This window comes from Oncorhynchus nerka, linkage group LG4 (genome assembly GCF_034236695.1).
Source record: "Oncorhynchus nerka isolate Pitt River linkage group LG4, Oner_Uvic_2.0, whole genome shotgun sequence".
NCBI lineage: Eukaryota > Metazoa > Chordata > Actinopteri > Salmoniformes > Salmonidae > Oncorhynchus > Oncorhynchus nerka.
The window spans coordinates 80808185-80831953 of record NC_088399.1 but is presented as its reverse complement, the minus strand read 5'-3'; the positions used below and the strand labels follow the sequence as shown (position 1 = coordinate 80831953).

At 42.8% G+C, this 23769-nt stretch overlaps 1 protein-coding gene across 4 annotated transcripts in view; it reads right to left on the bottom strand.

Annotated features, from left to right (window-relative positions):
- Positions 1–23769, bottom strand: part of LOC115116344 (collagen alpha-1(XVI) chain-like) — a 260099-nt gene that overhangs the window by 9355 nt on the left and 226975 nt on the right. For 3 of the 4 annotated variants that reach the window (XM_065017921.1, XM_029644817.2, XM_029644818.2), the window contains exons 41-57: positions 16921–16974; positions 14852–14899; positions 14548–14667; positions 14035–14082; positions 13832–13930; positions 13566–13610; positions 12086–12130; positions 9003–9056; positions 8865–8918; positions 8716–8769; positions 8459–8503; positions 7807–7860; positions 7641–7676; positions 7440–7502; positions 7017–7088; positions 6852–6905; positions 6682–6726 (exon numbers count right to left, since the gene is read on the bottom strand). In XM_065017921.1, the coding sequence (XP_064873993.1) occupies positions 6682–6726; positions 6852–6905; positions 7017–7088; positions 7440–7502; positions 7641–7676; positions 7807–7860; positions 8459–8503; positions 8716–8769; positions 8865–8918; positions 9003–9056; positions 12086–12130; positions 13566–13610; positions 13832–13930; positions 14035–14082; positions 14548–14667; positions 14852–14899; positions 16921–16974 (990 nt within the window). The remainder of the gene's footprint in view (positions 1–6681; positions 6727–6851; positions 6906–7016; positions 7089–7439; positions 7503–7640; positions 7677–7806; positions 7861–8458; positions 8504–8715; positions 8770–8864; positions 8919–9002; positions 9057–12085; positions 12131–13565; positions 13611–13831; positions 13931–14034; positions 14083–14547; positions 14668–14851; positions 14900–16920; positions 16975–23769) is intronic. The other variant, XM_029644820.2, reaches the window with a different exon arrangement.

Here is a 23769-nt window from a genome sequence, read left to right as displayed (position 1 = left end):
CTTTCAACACAACACACATCACATCTCACACACAGCTTTCAACACAACACACATCACATCACACAGCTTTCAACACAACACACATCACATCTCACACAGCTTTCAACACAACACACATCACACACACAGCTTTCAACACAACACACATCACATCTCACACACAGCTTTCAACACAACACACATCATCTCACACACAGCTTTCAACACAACACATCATCACACACACAGCTTTCAACACAACACACATCACATCAACACACAGCTTTCAACACAACACACATCACACACAGCTTTCAACACAACACACATCACACACAGCTTTCAACAACACACACAACACACAACACAACACACATCACACACTTTCAACACAACACACATCACACACACAGCTTTCAACACAACACACATCACATCACACACACAGCTTTCAACACATCACACACATCACATCTCAACACAAGCTTTCAACACAACACACATCATCTCACACACAGCTTTCAACACAACACACATCACACACACAGCTTTCAACACAACACACATCACATCTCACACAGCTTTCAACACACACACACATCACATCAACACACACTTTCAACACATCACACATCACATCTCACACAGCTTTCAACACAACACACATCACATCTCACACACAGCTTTCAACACAACACACATCTTTCACACATCACATCTCACACAGCTTTCAACACAACACACATCACATCTCACACACAGCTTTCAACACACACACATCACACACACAGCTTTCAACACAACACACATCATCACATCTCACACAGCTTTCAACACAACACACATCACATCTTTTCAACACAACACACATCACATCTCACACACAGCTTTCAACACAACACACATCAACACAACACACACAGCTTTCAACACAAACACACATCACATCACACACACAGCTTTCAACACAACACACATCACACACACAGCTTTCAACACAACACAATCACACACAGCACAAATCACACACATCACACACACAGCTTTCAACACAACACACATCATCACACACAGCTTTCACACACACAGCTTTCAACACACACACACATCACATTTCAACACAACACACATCACATCTCACACACAGCTTTCAACACAACACACATCACACACACAGCTTTCAACACAACACACATCACATCTCACACACAGCTTTCAACACAACACACATCACATCTCACACACAGCTTTCACACACAGCTTTCAACACAACACACATCACATCTCACACACAGCTTTCAACACAACACACATCACACACACAGCTTTCAACACAACACACATCACATCTCACACACAGCTTTCAACACACACATCACATCTCACACATCAACACACACACATCACATCTCACACAGCTTTCAACACAACACACATCACATCTCACACACAGCTTTCAACACAACACACATCATCACATCACACAGACAGCTTTCAACACAACACACATCACATCTCACACACAGCTTTCAACACAACACAACATCACACACACATCATCACATCTCACACACAGCTTTCAACACAACACACATCACATCTCACACAGCTTTCAACACAACACACATCATCATCTCACACACAGCTTTCAACACAACACACATCACACACACACAGCAACACACAGCTTTCAACACAACACACATCATCAACACAAACACACTCACACACAGCTTTCAACACAACACACATCACATCTCACACACAGCTTTCAACACAACACACATCACATCTCACACAAGCTTTCAACACAACACATCATCACAACACAACACACATCACATCTCACACACAGCTTTCAACACAACACAAATCACATCTCACAACACATCACATCTCACACACAGCTTTCAACACAACACACACATCATCACATCTCACACACAGCTTTCAACACAACACACATCACATCTCACACACAGCTTTCAACACAACACAAATCACATCTCACACACAGCTTTCAACACAACACACATCACATCTCACACAAGCTTTCAACACAACACATCACATCTCACACACAGCTTTCAACACAACACACATCACATCTCACACACAGCTTTCAACACAACACAACACACATCATCACATCTCACACACAGCTTTCAACACAACACACATCACATCTCACACACAGCTTTCAACACAACACACATCACATCTCACACACAACACACATCACATCTCACACACAGCTTTCAACACAACACACATCATCATCTTTTCAACACAACACACATCACAACATCTCACACACAGCTTTCAACACAACACACATCACATCTCACACACAGCTTTCAACACAACACACATCATCACACAGCTTTCACACATCACACACACTTTCAACACTTTCAACACACATCACATCTCACACAGCTTTCAACACAACATCACATCTCACACAGCTTTCAACACAACACACATCACATCTCACACACAGCTTTCAACACACACACACATCATCATCTCACACACAGCTTTCAACACAACACACATCACATCTCTCACACAGCTTTCAACACAACACACATCACATCTCACACACAGCTTTCAACACAACACACATCACATCTCACACACAGCTTTCAACACAACACACATCATCATATCTCACACACAGCTTTCAACACAACACACATCACATCTCACACAAGCTTTCAACACAACACACATCACATCTCACACACAGCTTTCAACACAACACACATCACACACAGCTTTCAACACAACACATATCACATCTCACACACAGATTTCAACACAACACACATCTTATCTCACACAGCTTTCAAACCGCATCACTTTGAAATCTCACATTGATTTGAGCACCTGCACTGTCAAAACCCACACACAGAAACACTGAGTCATCACAGAATGTAGAATGATTGACTACTCTTCCTCATGCGTTCTTCATTGTTTTGAACTGAGCCAGTTAAGATAACCTTATTTCTAACTGTGCTTAAGTAATGAGGTCTATCTAGTATACCAAACAGAGACCATTGTGGAAAACAGAGCAGAAAACAATAACATGGGCAGCTGATTGGCACATATAGTAAGACCAGGGACATACATACGTATACTGGTATGTTTGTTTACAGACAGATAATTCTACTTATAATTCACTGTATCACAATTCCAGTGGGTCAGAAGTTTAAATACACTAAGTTGACTGTGCCTTTAAACAGCTTGGAAAATTCCAGAAAATGATGTCATGGCTTTAGAAGCTTCTGATAGGCTAATTGACATAATTTGAGTCAAGTGTACCTGTGGATGTATTTCAAGGCATATCTTCGAAATCAGTGCCTTTTTGCTTGACATTATGGGGAAATCAAAATAAATCTGTCAAGACATCATAAAAAATATTGTAGACCTCCACAAGTTTGGTTAATTCTGGGGAGCAATTTCCAAACACCTGAAGGTACCATATTCATCTGTACAAACAATAGTATGCAAGTATAAACACCATGGGACCATGCAGCTGTCATACCGCTCAGGAAGGAGATGCATTCTGTCTCCTAGAGATGAACGTACTTTGGTGCGAAAAGTGCAAATCAATCCCAGAACAGCAAAGGACCCTGTGAAGATGCTGGAGGAAACGGGTACAAATGTATCTATATCCACAGTAAAACAAGTCCTGTATCGACATAACCTGAAAGGCCACTCAGCAAAGAAGCCACTGCTCCAAATCCGCCATAAAAAGCCCGACTACGGTTTGCAACTGCACATGGGGACAAAGATCGTACTTTTTGGAGAAATGTCCTCTGGTCTGATGAAACAAAAATAGAACTGTTTGGCCATAATGACCATCGTTATGTTTGGAGGAAAAACGGGGAGGCCTGCAAGCCGAAGAACACCATCCCAACCGTGAAGCACGGGGATGACAGCATCATGTTGTGGGGGTGCTTTGCTGCAGGAGGGACCGGTGCACTTCACAAAATAGATGGCATCATGAGGTAGAAAAATTATGTGGATATATTTAAGCAAAATGGGTCTTCCAAATGGACCATGACCCCAAGCATACTTCCAAAGTTGTAGCAAAATGGCTTAAGGACAACAAAGTCAAGGTATTGGAGTGGCCATCACAAAGCTCTGACCTCAATCCTATAGAAAATTTGTGGGCAGAACTGAAAAAGTGTGTGCGAGCAAGGAGGCCTATAAACCTGACACAGTTACACCAGCTCTGTCAGGAAGAATGGGCCAAAATTCACCCAACTTATTGTTGGAAGCTTGTGGAAGGCTACCCGAACGTTTGACCTAAGTTAAACAATTTAAAGGCAATGCTACGAAATACTAATTGAGTGTATGTAAACTTCTGACCCACTGGGAATGTGATGAAAGACAAAAAAGCTGAAATAAATCCTTCTCTCTACAATTATTCTGACATTTCACGTTCTAAAAATAAAGTGGTGATCCTAACTGACCTAAGACAGGGACAAGGATTTTAATGTCAGGAATTGTGAAAAACTGAGTTTAAATGTATTTGGCTAAGATGTATGTAAACTTCCAACTTCAACTGTACAGTGGGGCAAAAAAGTATTTAGTCAGCCACCAATTGTGCAAGTTCTCCCACTTAAAAAGATGAGAGAGGCCTGTAATTTTCATCATAGGTACACTTCAACTATGCCAGACAAAATGAGAAAAAAAAATCTACGCTGCCAGGGACTCAAATTCTGCAGTGCCAGACGTGTCCCCCTGCTTAACCTCTTAAGTCGACCCTCTACTTTTTTTAACCTTCTGTTAAAAATCGCGCAACATTTCAGCGCCCTGCTACTCATGCCAGGAATATAGTATATGCATTTGCTTAGTCTGTGTGGATAGAAAACACTCAGACGTTTAAAAAACTGGTTAAATCACTGCTGTGGCTTTACCAGAACGGCATTTACATCGAAAAGCACAGGAAAAACTGATCACTGAAAATGGGAAAATATATCCATGCGCTATTTGAACCCATTGATAAAGGTGAACCACAATTAATTGACTGAGGTTGCAGTACCTACAGCTTCCACACGGTGTCTAGAGTCTTGTCATTTCCCTTCGAGTTTTTTCTTGGTCAAACACATGCAGGACACCGTATCTCCTCCGGTCTAGGACCGGATATTTTCGTTGAGTTTCTAGCCGGACATTTTTCCAGACGGACAGCTAATGATCTTTACATCGCCTCCTGATGAATTTTATCGCTTATTAACGTTTACTAATACCTAAAGTTGCATTACAAACGTATTTCGAAGTGTTTTGTGAAAGTTTATCGTCGACTTTTTGAATTTTAAAAAATGACGTTACGTTTTGAAACGATGTTTTTTTCGTTTATCACACAGTCTACATATAACGATATCTAGGCTTTATATGGACCGATTTAATCGAAATAAAGACCCAAATAGTGTTTATGGGACATCTAGGAGTGCCAACAAAGAAGATGGTGAAAGGTAATGAATGTTTTCTATTTTATTGTGCGGTTTGTGTAACGCCGAAATGCTAATTATTTTGTTTACGTCCCCTGTGGGTCTTTTGGGGTGTTGCATGCTATCAGATAATAGCTTCTCATGCTTTCGCCGAAAAGCATTTTAAAAATCTGACTTGTTGCCTGGATTCACAACGAGTGTAGCTTTAATTCGATACCCTGCATGTGTATTTTAATGAACTTTTGAGTTTTAACTAATACAATTAGCATTTAGCGTAGCGCATTTGCATTTCCAGAGCTCTAGTTGGGACGCAAGCGTCCCGAGTAGAAGCAACAGGTTAAGCCAGTCCATGTCCAGGCCCGTCTGAGGTTTGCTAGAGAGCATTTGGATGATCCAGAAGAAGATTGGGAGAATGACATATGGTCAGATGAAACCAAAATATAACTTTTTTGGTAAAAACTCAACTCGTCGTGTTTGGAGGACAAAGAATGCTGAGTTGCATCCAAAGAATACCATACCTACTGTGAAGCATGGGGGTGGAAACATCATGGGGCTGTTTTTCTGCAAAGGGACCAGGACGACTGATCCGTGCAAAGGAAAGAATGAATGGGGCCATGTATCGTGAGATTTTGAGTGAAAACCTCCTTCCATCAGCAAGGGCATTGAAGATGAGACGTGGCTGGGTCTTTCAGCATGACAATGATCCCAAACACACCGCCCGGGCAATGAAGGAGTGGCTTCGTAAGAAGCATTTCAAGGTCCTGGAGTGGCCTAGCCAGTCTCCAGATCTCAACCCCATAGACAATCTTTGGAGGGAGTTGAAAGTCCGTGTTGCCCAGCAACAGCCCCAAAACATCACTGCTCTAGAGGAGATCTGCATGGAGGAATGGGCCAAAATACCAGCAACAGTGTGTGAAAACCTTGTGAAGACTTACAGAAAACGTTTGACTTCTGTCATTGCCAACAAAGGGTATATAACAAAGTATTGAGATAAACTTTTGTTATTGACCAAATACTTATTTTCCACCATAATTTGCAAATAAATTCATTAAAAATCCTACAATATGATTTTCTGGATTTTTCCCCTCATTTTGTCTGTCATAGTTGAAGTGTACCTATGATGAAAATTACAGGCCTCTCTCATCTTTGTAAGTGGGAGAACTTGCACAATTGGTGGCTGACTAAATACTTTTTTGCCCCACTGTATGTAGGGGTCATGTAAAGGTGAAAAGGCACTCACCGGGATTCCTCTGGGTCCTACCGTCCCTGGAATCCCTGGCTCACCCTGAGAGACAGAGAGACAGAGAGAAAAGAAAGGAAGGGGGAGGTGAGACAGAGAGGGGAGGTCAATTCAAGTCATCCTACTTAACTACTTACATCGACTAACAATAACAATCTACTACCTCTTACCCTCATTCCTGGTTTCCCATCTTTACCGTCCAATCCCTCAAATCCAGGAGGTCCCTTTGGGGGCACACACACACGCAGAGAGGGAAGATAATTATTTAAACTCATTGTTCGTGGGGGGGAAACAATCACAATATATCTTGTGATAATGCACACAGACACACTCACCTGCAAGCCAGGAGACCCAGAAGAACCTGGAGGTCCAGACGAGCCCTGCGGACCTTGTGGTCCATCATTACCCTGAGAGAGAGAGAGTGAGAGAGAGACAGAGAGAGAGACACACACAGAGAGAGAGAGACAGAGACAGAGAGAGAGAGACAGAGAAAGAGAGAGACAGAGACAGAGAGAGAGAGAGACAGAAAGAGACAGAGAGAGAGAGAGGAAGAGACAGAGAGAGAGAGAGGAAGAGACAGAGAGAGAGAGAGAGAGAGAGAGAGACGAAGAGACAGAGACAGAGATGCAGAGAGAGAGAGAGAGAGAGAGAGACAGAGAAAGACAGACAGAGAGAGATACACATTACCAGTATCCTCACTATTAAGTAGAAACAGTTATAGGAAACAGAACAAAACGTAGTATGATAAGCTGCTCTACCTTGTCAGCCTTGGGTCCAGGTTGTCCTTCTCTTCCTTGTTTCCCAGGGGAACCAGGGGGGCCCTACAAAGTTTGAATACAGTCATCATCATTGTTAGTTGACCACACAACAGTTGACCACAACCTTCCTCCAGTTGCTACGGTCACATGCCAACAGATATTTAACTAACTGAGTCATAAAAAAGACTTGATTCTACTCACCGGTGTTCCTGGGAATCCTGGTTGCCCTTGGGAGCCCTAAAAAGGGTGGAGGGATCACATCAGTATGTGTGTGTGTGTGTGTGTGTGTGTGTGCATGTTGAGAGTCTGTTTTTTGAACACAGCATTTGAAACGTATATTTGAAATGCATATTGCATTGTACTATACCTGATCTCCCTTCGGTCCATCGGAACCTGCCAGTCCAGCCTCTCCTTTGGGTCCCTTTGGACCAACAGACAGCAATATTTTAACATGGACAGAGACTTGAACCAAAACCTTGAAAGCAGAACATTCTCCAGAGGACATGAAGTCATGAAGATCAGGGATATGGATGAGGTTACGCGTAAGACATAAAGATGCGGGGATAAGGGAAGAGTTTATGGATGATACTTTATAGGGACGTGGGATAAATATGTGAGGATGAGGTTATGGATGATAGGTTATAGAGGCGAGGGATAAAGGGGATGAGGTTATGGATGATAAATTATAGGGACGAGGGATTAAGAAGTGGGGATGAGGTTATGGATGATAGGTTATAGGGATGATGAATAAAGGGGATAAGAGGATGAGATTATGGATGATGGGTTTTACAGTAGGGACAAGGGATAAAGGGGATGAGGTTACAGATGATAAGTTATAGGGGCGAGGAATAAAGGGGATGAGGTTATGGAAGATAAATTATAGGGGTGAGGGATAAAGGGGTTGAGGGGATGAGGTTATGGATGATAAGTTATAGGGACGAGGAATAAAGGGGATGAGGTTATGGAAGATAAATTATAGGGGCGAGGGATAAAGGGGATGAGGGGATGAGGTTACGGACCGCTACTCCAGCCTTTCCCTGGTATCCTGGGTTGCCTGGTGGACCCTATAGGAGAGAGGACTGGGTTAGGACACTATCTCACACTCACTGTAGTAATAGAATAGAACCCAACAAACGCATAGTTATCTACTCACTATCTGACATGTCAACTGCTACAGATAATCTGTTAAAACACCATAGGTTTCTTAGACTATCCAAATGAAGTGAAACCCACATCACATGTAAAGTGTTTAATGACTGTGTTTGTTCATGTTTACCGATTCTCCCTTCGTTCCTGCACCGCCTGGTGTCCCTCTCTCGCCCTTCAGGCCCTGTCAATCAACCAGTCAGTCAGTCAATCAATATGTTCAATATGATCATTAATATTTATATAAATGTGATGAAACAGGAAGTTGATGTATCTTACAGGAAGCCCAGGTGGTCCCATAGAACCTGGGTATCCATTAGTCCCTGGAGGGCCCTGAGAGACACCATAAAGAAGTATAAATAATGTATCTAATCAAACTTGATCTAACATGTATTGATGAGGGTAGCCATGACTCACCGTTTCACCCTTCACACCTGGTGGTCCTGCTGTTCCTCTCTCACCCTGCTGACCCTGGAGAGGAGAGAGGAGGGACGGAGCGAGGGAGAGGTGGGGAGAGGAGGGACGGAGCGAGGGAGAGGTGAAGAGAGGAGGGACGGAGCAAGGGAGAGGTGAGGTGAGGAGGGACGGAGCGAGGGAGAGGTGAGGAGAGGAGGGACGGAGCGAGGGAGAGGTGAAGAGAGGAGGGACGGAGCGAGGGAGAGGTGAGGTGAGGAGGGACGGAGCGAGGGAGAGGTGAAGAGAGGAGGGACGGAGCGAGGGAGAGGTGAGGTGAGGAGGGACGGAGCGAGGGAGAGGTGAAGAGAGGAGGGACGGAGCGAGGGAGAGGTGGGGAGAGGAGGGACGGAGCGAGGAGAGGTGAGGAGAGGAGGGACGGGCGAGGGAGAGGTGAAGAGAGGAGGGACGGAGCGAGGGAGAGGTGGGGAGAGGAGGGACGGAGCGAGGAGAGGTGAAGAGAGGAGGGACGGAGTGAGGGAGAGGTGAGGGGAGAGGGGACGGAGCGAGGAGAGGTGAGGTGAGGAGGGACGGAGCGAGGGAGAGGTGAAGAGAGGAGGGACGGAGCGAGGGAGAGGTGAGGTGAGGAGGGACAGAGCGAGGGAGAGGTGAAGAGAGGAGGGACGGAGCGAGGGAGAGGTGGGGAGAGGAGGGACGGAGCGAGTGAGAGGTGAGGAGAGGAGGGACGTAGCGAGGGAGAGGTGAAGAGAGGAGGGACAGAGCGAGGGAGAGGTGGGGAGAGGAGGGACGGAGCGAGGGAGAGGTGAGGAGAGGAGGGACGGAGCGAGGGAGAGGTGGGGTGAGGAGGGACGGAGCGAGGGAGAGGTGAGGAGAGGAGGGACGGAGCGAGGGAGAGGTGAGGAGAGGAGGGACGGAGCGAGGGAGAGGTGAGGAGAGGAGGGACGGAGCGAGGGAGAGGTGGGGTGAGGAGGGACGGAGCGAGGGAGAGGTGGGGAGAGGAGGGACGGAGCGAGGGAGAGGTGAGGAGAGACGGAGCGAGGGAGAGGTGAGGAGAGGAGGGACGGAGCGAGGGAAAGATGGGGAGAGGAGGGACGGAGTGAGAGAGAGGTGAAGAGAGGAGGGACGGAGCGAGGGAGAGGTGGGGAGAGGAGGGACGGAGCGAGGGAGAGGTGAGGAAAGGAGGGACGGAGCGAGGGAGAGGTGAGGAGAGGAGGGACAGAGCGAGGGAGAGGTGGGGAGAGGAGGGACGGAGCGAGGGAGAGGTGAGGAGAGGAGGGACGGAGCGAGGGAGAGATGAGGAGAGGAGGGACGGAGCGAGGGAGCGGTGGGGAGAGGAGGGACGGAGCGAGGGAGAGGTGAGGAGAGGAGGGACGGAGCGAGGGAGAGGTGAAGAGGGAGGACAGAAGATTAGATAGGGAGAGAAGTGATGAGAGAGGGAGAAAGGTGAGGAGAGAAGGTGAAAGGTGGGGAGAGGATGAACGGAGCGAGGGAGAGGTGAGTAGATGAGCGAGAGGTGAGAGGTGAAGAGGGAGGACAGAAGATTAGAGAGGGAGAGAGGAGAGGGAAGGAAAGATGAGGAGAGGGAACAAAGACAGAAGAGATCATAAAAGAAAGGCGATTTGAGGACTATAAGTTTAGAATGAGAGCTATCTCCATCTCAGCAATGTAGTTACATATCCCCATACTCCCTGGGAGAGGAAAAGTGGAACACTAAATTAAATCTCTATTCATACTTATAAACACTGCAGAGGTAGAAAGAAATACCCTGGCCTACACACACACACACACACACACACACACACACACACACACACACACACACACACACACACACACACACACACACACACACACACACACAATCCAAGGACAAGACCAGTCAATACAGCATGAGGGAGACAGCAGCGAAGGCTTCTTTCCATTTGTGGAATGTGACTTTATCTCCTGTTCTGTGACCTGCTGCTCTCTCTATGAGGAGTCAATGCATGCGATGTAGTTCCATGACCATGACCATGACCAAACCACACTGATACCCTCAGAGTCAGCAACCCTCTCCCCAAACCAGCCAGAGGACTCATTCATTATGGATTGTATTGATTTTCATAATGCAGTCAATGTATTTCAGACGACGGCTCTCTGCATTGCTCTCTCTCTAGCTATCCTTCTTCTCTCTCACTTTCTGTCCCCATTTCTATCTTCCTTACCCCTCTTTGTCTCCACATCTGTTCTCTCTCTCTCCCCTCTAATATACAAGGCTACTGACAGCGTAAAGCTATTCAAATCCCTGTTATAGATTCAGTTCAATATCTTATCAATTTAGCCGAGTTTCATTACGATGAAAAATGTTTCGCAGCTGCTACTATTCAATCAGAGAAAATTATACAAAGCGGAGTGCAGAAGGGACGCGCACACACACACACACACACACACACACACACACACACACACACACACACACACACACACACACCTGGAATTAACGCTGCTTAATGTTTCAAAATGGATTCCATGCTGGGCTCGCACCGTTCAACCATTACTGACTTCCATTGGCTAAAACAATGGAATGATATAAGGGGGGTCGGCGTGTTCTCTGCATGGCACTACCACTCTCCATCACTTAGACAGGGGAAATAATTGAACAACTGGTGAGACAATAGAATGGTTTCCTCATCTGAAATAACTTTCATTAAAGAGCTGGAGAGATGGAGATGGCAGAGCCACATCACTATGAGCACCCCCTCCTGCTGATTTAAAGAGATTCAACACTCGCGCACAGTGTTGATGGAGTTTCAAAGTATGCAATTATCCTTGAAATAGAAGACAGCTGTGTGTGCTGACAATTTACACTGACGATGGCCTGAGGCCTGAAATGTTGGTGTTTTGTTTTCACCTTTCATTTATGTACAGATCTTTTGAGGCACCAAGATGTTCTAAACACTTTTATTAGACTTTTTCCATTTTGGATTCATTCCTTTTCAGAACAGTTCTCCATCTCTTCCAGTTTCAAAGCAGAAGAAAGATATGGAGAGACAGACACAAACACACACAGTATAGTATAGTACAGTATATACATGTAGTAAACTCACAGTAAGTCCAGATGAGCCTTGAGGACCAGGAAAACCAGGAGGACCCTGTAGAGAAACAGGCAATGAGAGGGACAACTAAAACAACTCTTCTAAGCTCAGCATTGTAAACAGCAACACTGACCCTTAGCCTGTTACGGTTCTACTCCAATTGGCTGAAGGGATACTCATGGATATGGTGGAAATTGGCTGTATAGACGAGTTGGCTGACAACTTCACCAAAATGATAAGCGTGCATCGATGAGGCCGTGTGGTGTTGTGATTCTGAACGGTCAGATAGCTAGCTACAATGACAAGAAGCTGCCATGAGGGGAATCGTAAGTGGCTCGTTTCAGCTCCTTGTATCTTGTTATTGATGTCTTTTTTTGAGGTGTTTTGACTGATGTCACGTCTATACTAATATGGCTAAAATTCACTAGGTAACTAACCATCAACTGTAACAATGTATTTGAGAGACAACAAGTTCAAATTTGTGCAAATCTATGTATGTTTTCAATAAATATTTGGAGACTAAATATAGATTACACGTTGTCAACAATCTAAGCCAACTCTGTCTGTTTAGCCTCATAGTTGCGCAACACATCTATCTCTACTCTCCATTCTCCAAAAGTGTGCACACTTCCTGTTATTGATTTAAAAGCATTGGATTGGTGTAATCATTGGCTGGAGGGAGTTTCCACAATTGGTAAATCCACGATGGGAAGTGCAAACTTTGAGAGAAGGGTGGATATTTGGGAAGTAACCTAATTTAATTCAATACCTATGTAGTTCTAAGACCTACCACTAGAGTGGTCTATGACCTCACATTTCAAGAATCAGCATGAAGTTGCTTTACTCTGCATGATCCTTCACTGATGAAGCTTTATAAGAAACACAGGCCACGTAAACACTATGGCCATGGCCCAACACTAGAAACGCAGCCTTCCAGGAAGTAAGCACTGATCTAACACAGTGGGATAGGTGAAAGCAAGGCGGCATATAGGCTACATAGTCATGTTCAGTTCGGTGACTCCTTCCAAGAAAATGAAGAAAGACACATTTTCAAGTAGTTGAACACGGCCCAAAAAATGACATGGAATAAGTACTAGTGACAGAAATGTAGCCTTTAGGTAGTGTCCATGTAGCACAGAAAGAGAGGTGCTTCCCAAATAGACGTTGCCATTCCACTGTAACAGTCATTCTATAAACAGAAGAACATCTGTGGTCAATTCAAATTCAGTAAAGCACAAAGTAAGTAGGAGAGCCATTAGAGGAAGAGGAAACCAGTCAAGACAGAACAAGAGCTCAGAAAGTCTGCTTTGGGGCAGGAGTTTTTCCTGATCTAGTACGGTATGGTCAGGTAAAACTCCTGCCTCTAGCTATGGTAGTCAACCCAGTTCTCCTTACAGACACCATGCTTTGACTCTGTTGTGCTGGCTAATAATGTCTCTATATAGCCTTATGAAGAGTTATAATGCCTTAAAATCTCTGGTTTTGAGCTCACCATATTTCCTGGTACTCCAGCCTGTCCCCTTTGCCCCTGAGGACCCTGGGAAATGTAGGCAGAAAGGCACTTCCTGTTAGAGATTCAACACGCTAATAACACGCAACTTGTTATATTTCACCACACTCACAAACAAACACACACAAATAAACAAACAAACAAACAAACAAACACACACACACACACACACACACACACACACACACACACACACACACACACACACACACACACACACACACACACACACATACACACACACTTACCGTCTCTCCCGTTATTCCAGGTGCTCCTGGTATTCCTGGGTGGCCTGGTGTTCCTGGTCCGGAGCAGCCTCCATTAGCTCCATCGGTGTTGGTGGTGGTCTACATAGAAAAGAAGATAAATAAATCTATGAATCAGTGTGTGTGTGTGTGTGTGTGTGTGTGTGTGAGTGTGAGTTGGATAGTTAAAGACTGTGTGGACGTACAGGAGCCTGTGCAGCCTCCTCCCCCTGCAGCCTTTGGTTTAGGAAACACTGTAACAAACACAAAGAGGTCATAGGTCAGAATGATGACTGCCTAGGCAAAGCTTCAGATGGATTGGGTCAAAATCAGAACCAAAACTGAGAGTGTTATTGATTCTTATGATTCATGAATCAATGAAGAATCATGTAAATCATGTAGATTTATTGTTATTGACTGTATTTTTGTTTATTTCATGTGTAACTCTGTGTTGTTGTGTCGCACTGCTTTGCTCAAACTTTGCCAGGTCGCAGTAGTAAATGAGAACTTGTTCTCAACTGGACTACCTGGTTAAATAAAGGTGAAATAAATCAATAAAATGAACCCAGAAGAATGATGTAGATTCATGAACCCAGAAGAATCCATTAGAATTTCCATGATTCTACAGTCTCGTTCTAACCAGCCAACAATATATATGCACCCCTCACCACTCTCCCCCATGGCCCCCACCAATACACCCCTCACCCCCAGCCTCTCACCCTCTCACAGCCGTCGGAAGCATGGCCTATGCCAGTCTTGCCCTCGTCTCCTTTCTCTCCCTTGGTGCCCGCCATGCCTGGTACCCCTGGCAAGCCCTTGGAGCAGTCCTCACACACCTTCTGCAGCAGAGGACACACACACTTGATGACATGAAGTGTGTGAGCTCAATGTACACTGCATGGACACAGTTCATGCATGTTTGTGTTATGTATGATCACATCAGTACAGCTCATGCATATAAATCCAAGACCAGTACTAGAGAACTCTATTTCCCAGAGTGCACCTCTCTACCTCCTGTCTTACCTTTCCATCTCCTCGACTGGGGTCCTCATCCTGAGGCAGCCTCAGATGCTGAGGAAGGGCGGGGGGGGGGGAGAGGAGAGTAAAATGTAAAGGAAAGGGAGGGGGGGAAAGGCTCCAAGTAGATGTTGCCCTTGGAAACTGATCAAAAATCAGTTTATCCGAATCAGTTTATCACTCCTAGCCTTAACCACTAGGGAGCCGCCAATGTAAAACTGATCTTAGATCAGCGTCTAGGGGCAACTTCATCCTTCTAGAGTAGAATGTTGGAATACAATTACAATTTATAAGTACAGTTGACTTCTGCACATTGGATGCAACAAAGTGCAAACGGTGTTGAACTGCAGTACAGTCCAAATTCAATGAACGACCCATTCAGAAGTCCCAAATAGCACGTAATTCCCTGTGTAGTGTATTACTTTAGGCCAGAGTCACATAGGCCACTAGAGGGAATAGGGTGCCATTTAGGATTTGCCCAAGGAGACACAAAACATTCAAAATCACAAGGTTTTGCAAGTCCTTCAAAACACGTTGATATTCAAATCCAGGCATTTATTGGGATCATTGTTGGGAGTTTGAAAGTTGATTGATTTACCTGTATGGGTGGTCTGAAACATTCTTACCACTCCAATCATACCAGGAAACCCACTCACAGTACAATTCTGCCACATTTGAGCAGTGGCGCCCTTCACAGAGTGAGAGAACCTGTGAATTGCACTTAGCCTGGTTTCAAAATGTGTTGGCTCTGTTCAAACGGTTGTTATTAGCCAGAAGAGCTCATTTGAGCTAGCATGATGCAGCTCATTAGGTTTATTCAACTCAGGCTGTGTGCATTAACAGGATGTCTCAGAGAGAAGAATCATTATATGTCAATGATATTTACTTTATACTTTCAATATACTCCTATTTAAATATCCTTTACTTTTGCTAAATTGTTCTTTTATCCTTTTTAAATGGATTCATTTGTATTCAACAAACTCGTCTGTTAAATTATGTTTCTAATAATGTTTTGTGGTTTTAAGGATATGTTTTTATTAGCTAAGATTAAGATAAGAGTGAATTAAGAATTGATCTAAGAATGAAATGTTTTAATAGTCTGTTTTAGGCATTTAAATCCATTGACATATAACATGCAGGCAGGGCCATGGAGCCAGAGAGGAGCTGGTGGGTCAGTATGTCTGTCTACTGTTAGGACTGGAGCACTTAGTGAGTGTGTGTGTGTGTGTGTGTGTGTGTGTGTGTGTGTGTGTGTGTGTGAGTTCATAAAGCCAAGTTTCCACTGTGGGTAGATTGATTATTGTGTGTGTGTGTGTGTGTGTGTGTGTGTGTGTGTGTGTGTGTGTGTGTGTGTGTGTGTGTGTGTGTGTGTGTGTGTATGTGGCAGGCGGCTGAACTGGATGCCAGCTATATGGAAAATAGACCTCATAGTGCAGTCCTCTCAACAGAAGACCTACAGGCTCTTACTGTACTCAGCATAACAAGGCTGGACAACAAGAGTACAGCAAAGCTCTTCGACTCAAACTAATGGCTGCACTCACATACTCACACACTCACACACTGCATTTATGAAACTACGCCAACAATGTGTGTGTGTGTGTGTACGTGCTTTTGAGGCACAAATCAATGGTAAAAGTCCTTCTGAAAGGCAGAAAGTGCATTTCAACAGTAAAAGTCTTTGAGCTGAGTGGGTTCATTGTTCTAGCTGCCACTAAGTCGTGGTGTGTCTACTGTATAGTTATGTCCAAAGTCTAGAGATCCTCAATGAACTTCTGCCAGAGTGCTCCACTCACAACACAGACCTACAACCCAACCAGGCTCCTCCCTCCCTGCACCGTCCAATCACAAAGCTGCAGCACTCATCTAGCCCCGTCTCCTCTGTCTGGCATGGGTTGCGGTCAAATCCATTTCAATTTAGACAATTCAGCTAATGAATTCCAATTCTAGAATCAGAAAATGTCATTGGTATTCATTGATATGGTTTTTCACAATTCTGGAATTTGATTTTCGAATCACTTTCCGATGTGTCTGAATTTAAATGGAAGTGACTCCAACTCTTCTGTCTTATTACTTACAGTTCTCCCAGGCAGACCCGGCTGCCCTGGTACCCCGTCGTTGCCAGGGTTACCCTGAAAGAAGGAACTGAGATTCAACTGGTTTTAGCCTATCACAGGCTTGCCACCACTCTACCAATGGTCAGGGGGGGTTACAGGTTCGAGGTTGTAGGAACAACCAATCACCAGTGTTTCCTGGTTTATGTTCAGACTCTTTTGATTCGGCTGTTTAGTTTTTAAAGCACTATTTAAATGAATTTAAATAGTTTGATTCATATTTGGTTGAAATAGTTTGATTATTTTGTAAACACCAGATTGAATAGCATGCAGGGATCACTGTGTAAGAGGTCAAACAATATATCTTTTTAAAGTGCTTTGATTTGAACAGGATATTTGTGCAAATTTGATTCCTGTACACAAAATTGTTCAGTGCTTGATAAACACATGAACATCATATTCAGACAAATCAATCTATTTTCTTACACAGTGAACTCAGCCTGGTCTTCATGAACCAATATTACATCTTCGTTTCCCATTAACCTGGTTTAAATGTGTAAAATGTTGTTGAGAATTAGTTTAGATTTAATATTTCCCACAAAATCTGAGGAAATATTCTTGAAAAAAACTTTATTTGAAGGTTTTGAATTAATAATAATTGTACTAATGCTAAAATAACTATTTAATTATGTATAAGGAGTTTATAAACAAACCTTCAAATGAAGTGTCATCAATATTCCCAACAATCCCAATGTATCATATGTTGATAGAAATAGTTAACATTCCCAAAGCATCCCACAAGAGTTAGTGAATGTTTAAAGCAGGGCTATGATTTAACAAAGACTCTATATACTATATACAAAGACTCTATATACTATATACAAAGACTCTCTATATATATTTCCAGCCCACAAGGTTAACAATAGCATAGAGCTTCATTACGTGAATACAGTTGACTTTAAATGTTATTGCATTTATGCAATAGTTCTTTATGCACTTGCATATTTACTTTTGCTATTGTGTAACATGTTTACATTAAGAATTTAAGATTAACAAAATAATTTGCTATTTTAGTTCTGCATTAATTTGCATTTAGAGTTGCATTAGCCACGACCTCAAGCTGCCCAAGCTAGAACCCAATGTTCAAGCCAAACCTGAAAAGGAAATGAGTGGAAGGTGGAATAGAAAAGAGTTAGCAGGAGGAGAGAAACATAGTGTGGAGGAGGAATGAAGAACAAGAGTGAGAACAATAGAGTGGCGAACAGAAGAGAGAGAGAGAGAGAGAGAGAGAGAGAGAGAGAGAGAGAGAGAAAGAGAGAGAGAAAGAGAGAGAGAGAGAGAGAGAGAGAGAGAGAGAGAGAGAGAGAAAGAGAGAGAGAGAGAAAGAGAGAGAGAAAGAGAGAGAGAGAGAGAGAGAGAGAAAGAGAGAGAGAGAGATACATATTCTGCTCACATCTACCGCTCACACCTACCGTGACAAGAACAGCACTAGACACTATGGAACACAAAGTTGCCTTTGGCCTAAAGAGCAGGAACCCAGACTTCAACAAAGAAATTGGAAATACAGACATTGTCATACTTCAAGAAACATGGTATAAAGGAGACGGACCCACTGGTTACAGAGAGCTGGTAGTCCGATCTACCAAACAACCAGGTGTGAAACAGGTAACAGACTCAGGGGGTATTCTAATTCGGTATAGAGCAGACCTAACCCACTCTATAAAATTAGTCAAAACAGGAACATTTTACATCTGGCTAGAAATTAATACGGAAATTATCTCAACAGAGAAAGGTGTTCTCATGTGTGCTACATACAGTTGAAATCGGAAGTTTACATACACCTTAGCCAAATACATTTAAACTCAGTTTGTCACAATTCCTGACATTTAATCCTTGTAAAAATTCCCTGTTTTAGGTCAGTTATGATCACCACTTGATTTTAAGAATATGAAATGTCAGAATAATGGTAGAGAGAATTATTTATTTTATTTTTTATTTATTTCATCACATTCCCAGTGAGTCAGAAGTGTACATACACTCAGTTAGTATTTGGTAGCATTGCATTTACATTTTTTTATTTGGGTCAAACGTTTTGGGTAGCCTTCCACAAGCTTGTAACTGAGTCAGGTTTGTAGGCCTCCTTGCTCGCACACACTTTTTCAGTTCTGCCCACAAATGTTTTATAGGATTGTCTATAGGATTGAGGTCAGGGCTTTGTGATGGCCACTCCAATAACTTGACTTTGTTGTCCTTAAGCCATTTTGCTACAACTTTGGAAGTATGCTTGGGGTCATTGTCCATTTGGAAGACCCATTTGCGACCAAGCTTTAACTTCCTGACTGATGTCTTGAGATTTTGCTTAACTTCTTCGAGATAGGGGGCGCTCTTTTAATTTTTGGATAAAAAACGTTCCCGTTTTAAACAAGATATTTTGTCATGAAAAGATGCTCGACTATGCATGTAATTGAAAGCTTTGGAAAGAAAAAACTCTGACGTTTCCAAAACTGCAAAGATATTATCTGTGAGTGCCCCAGAACTAATGCTACAGGCGAAACCAAGATGAAGTTTCATACAGGAAATGCCCCAGATTCTGAAGGCACTGTGTTCCAATGTCTCCTTATATGGCTGTGAATGCGCCAGGAATGAGCCTGCCCTTTCTGTCGTTTCCCCAAGGTGTCTGCAGCATTGTAACGTATTTGTAGGCATATCATTGGAAGATTGACCATAAGAGACTACATTTACCAGGTGTCCGCCCGGTGTCCTGTGTCGAAATTATTGCGTAATCTCTTGGTCCATGCGCGTTCCATTTCTTCAGAGGAGAAAATCAACTGCCACAAAGGATTTATCATCGATAGATATGTGAAAAACACCTTGAGGATTGATTCTAAACATTGTTTGCCATGTTTCTGTCGATATTATGGAGTTAATTTGAAAAAAGTTCGCGTTTTAATGACTTAATTTTCGTTTTTTTTCTTACACAAACGTGATGAAGAAAACGGAGCGATTTGTCAACACAAATAATATTTTTGTAAAAACTGAACATATGCTATCTAACTGAGAGTCTCCTCATTGAAAACATCTGAAGTTCTTCAAAGGTAAATGATTTTATTTGAATGCTTTTCTGTTTTTTGTGAAAATGTTGCATGCTGAATGCCAGGCATAATCCTATGCTAGGCTATCAATACTGTTACACAAATGCTTGTTTAGCTATGGTTCAAAAGCATATTTTGAAAATCTGAGATGACAGTGTTGTTAACAAAAGGCTAAGCTTGAGAGCAAATAGATTTATTTCATTTCATTTGTGATTTTCATGAATAGTTAACGTTGCGTTATGCTAATGAGCTTGCGGATAGATTTACACAATCCTGGATACAGGTTTTTTTCGTAGCTAAACGTGACGCAGAAAACGGAGCGATTTGTCCTAAACAAATAATCTTTCAGGAAAAACTGAACATTTGCTATCTAACTGAGTCTCCTCATTGAAAACATCCGAAGTTCTTCAAAGGTAAATTATTTTATTTGAATGCTTTTCTGTTTTTTGTGAAAATGTTGCCTGCTGAATGCTAACGCTAAATGCTACGCTAGTTATCAATAGCTATCAATACTGTTACACAAATGCTTGTTTTGCTATGGTTGAGAAGCATATTTTGAAAATCTGAGATGACAGTGTTGTTAACAAAAGGCTAAGCTTGAGAGCTAGCATTTTGATTTAATTTCATTTGCGATTTTCATGAATAGTTAACGTTGCGTTATGGTAATGGGCTTGAGGCTGTAGTCACGATCCCGGATCCGGGATGGCTCGACGCAAGAAGTTAAATATATCCACGTCATTTTCCCCCCTCATGATGCCATCTATTTTGTGAAGTGCTCCAGTCCCTCCTGCAGCAAAGCACCCCCACAACATGATGCTGCCATCCCCGTGCTTCACGGTTGGGATGGTTTTCTTCGGCTTGCATGCCGCCCCCTTTTTCCTCCAAACATAACGATGGTGATTTTGGTCAAACAGTTCTATTTTTGTTTCATCAGACCAGAGGACATTTCTCCAAAAAGTACGGTCTTTGTCCCCATGTGCAGTTGCAAACCATTGTCTGTCTTTTTATGGCGGATTTTGAGCAGTGGCTTCTTCCTTGCTGAGTGGCCTTTCAGGTTATGTCGATATAGGACTCATTTTACTGTGGATGTAGATACTTTTGTACCTGTTTCCTTCAGCATCTTCACAAGGTCCTTTGCTGTTGTTCTGGGACTGATTTGCACATTTCCACCAAAGTACGATCATCCATAGGAGGCAGAACGCGTCTCCTTCCTGAGCGGTATGACGGCTGCGTGGTCCCATGGTGTTTATACTTGCATACTATTGTTTGTACAGATGAACATGGCACTTCCAGGCGTTTGGAAATTGCTCCCAAGGATGAACCAAACCTTTTCTGAGGTCTTGGCTGATTTCTTTTGATTTCCCCATGATGTCAAGTAAAAAGGTACTGATTTTGAAGGTAGGCCTTGAAATACATCCACAGGTGCACCTCCGATTGACTCAAATGATGTCAACTAGCCTATCAGAAGCTTCTAAAGCCATGACAGCATTTTCTGGAATTTTCTAAGCTGTTTAAAGGCACAGTCAACTTTGTGTATGTAAACTTCTGACCGACTGGAATTGTGATACAGTGAATTGTAAGTGCAAGAATCTGTCTGTAAACAATTGTTGGAAAAATGACCTGTGTCATGCACACAGTAGATGTCCCAACCAACTTGCCAAAACTATAGTTTGTTAACAAGACATTTGTGCAGTGGTTGAAAAACGAGTTTTAATGACTTCAACCTAAGTGTATTTAAACTTCCAACTTCAACCGTGTACCCACCCAATAGAATCCCCATATTTTAACGATGACAGCTTCTCCATCCTAGAGGGGGAGATGAACCATTTTCAGGCCCAGGGACATGTACTAGTCTGTGGCGACCTAAATTCCAGAACTGGACAAGAACCTGAAACTCTCAGCACACGGGACAAACACCTTCCTGGAGGTGACAGGATTCCCTCCCCCATATGCACCCCTAGATACAATTATGACAACATAACCAACAAAAAGGGGTCACAACTCTTGCAGCTCTGTCGGATGCTGGGACTCCTATGGTAGGTACACCTATAGCTCATCTCTTGGCAGTAGTACTGTAAACTACTTTATCACTGACCTCAACGCAGAGTCACTTAGAGCATTCACAGTCAGTCATTTACATTACATTTACATTTAAGTCATTTAGCAGACGCTCTTATCCAGAGCGACTTACAAATTGGTGCGTTCACCTTATGACATCCAGTGGAACAGCCATTTTACAATAGTGCATCTAAATCTTTTAAGGGGGGGTGAGAAGGATTACTTTATCCTATCCTAGGTATTCCTTAAAGAGGTGGGGTTTCAGATCACAGCAAAATCACACTCTACTTGAACAGAGCTATGCTTGATCATGAGGCATCAAAGCCAAAGGAACTGAATAATATTAAGAAATGTATAGATGGAAGCAAAGTAGTGTGGAAATCTATCAAAACTATTAGGCAACAAAAAATTCAACCCCTTCTAGACAATTTCCCAGACAAAAAGTTTCACTGCATTAGTGAAGGTGTAAAAAACCTAAACAGTATATTTGACCTCAGCTTCCCTATCAAATCCCAACATTTCAAGCAGACAGCCTAAGAAAATGAACAACAATGACAAATGGTTTGATGAAGAATGCAAAAACCTAAGAAAGAAATTGAGAAACCTATCCAACCAAAAACATAAACCTACGCCTTCACTATGGTAAATCACTAAAACAATACAGAAATACACTACGGAAAAAGAAAGAACAGCATATCAGAAATAAGCTCAATTTAATTGAAGAATCCATAGAATCTATGGATAAACCACTTCTCCAATCTTTTTGGTTCTATAACAAAGAACAAACAGCAAAAACATATACATGATCAAATACAAATCTTAGAATCAACTATTAAAGACCAGCAGAACCCACTGGATACCCAATTACATTGAATGAACTACAAGACAAAATAAAAACCCTCCAACCCAAAAAGGCCTGTGGGGTTGATGGTATCCTAAATAAATTGATAAAATATAAAGACCACAAATTCCAATTGGCTATACTTAAACTATTTAATATCATACTCAGCCCTGGCATATTCCCCAATATTTGGAACCAAGGACTGATCACCCCAATCCACAAAAGTAGAGACAAATTTGACCCCAATAACTAGCATGGGATATGCATCAAGAGTAACCTTGGGAAAATCATCTGCATTATGATTAACAGCAGACTCTTACATTTCCTCAGTGAAAACAATGTACTGAGAAAATTACCAAATTGGCATTTTACCATATTACCGTACGACAGACCACGTATTCCCTGCACACCCTAATTGACAAACAAACAAACAAACCAAAAAAGGCAAAAAGTCTTCCCATGCTTTGTTGATTTAAAAAAAGCTTTTGACTCACTTTGGCATGAGGACCTGCTATTCAAATGGATGGATAGTGGTGTTGGGGGAAAAACATACAACATTATAAAATCTATGTACACAAACAACAAGTGTGCAGTTAAAATAAGAGAAAAACCCCCACACATTTCCTTCCACAGGGCTGGGGGGTGAGACAGGGAATCAGATTAAGCCCCACCCTCTTCAACATATATATCAACAAATTGGTGAGGGCACAAGAACAGTCTGCAGCACCCGGCCTCACCCTACTAGAATCTGAAGTCAAATGTCTACTGTTTGCTGATGATCTGGTGCTTCTGTCCCCAACCAAGGAGGGTCTACAGCAGCCCCTAGATCTTCTGCACAGATTCTGTCAGACCTGGGCCCTGACAGTAAATCTCAGTAACACA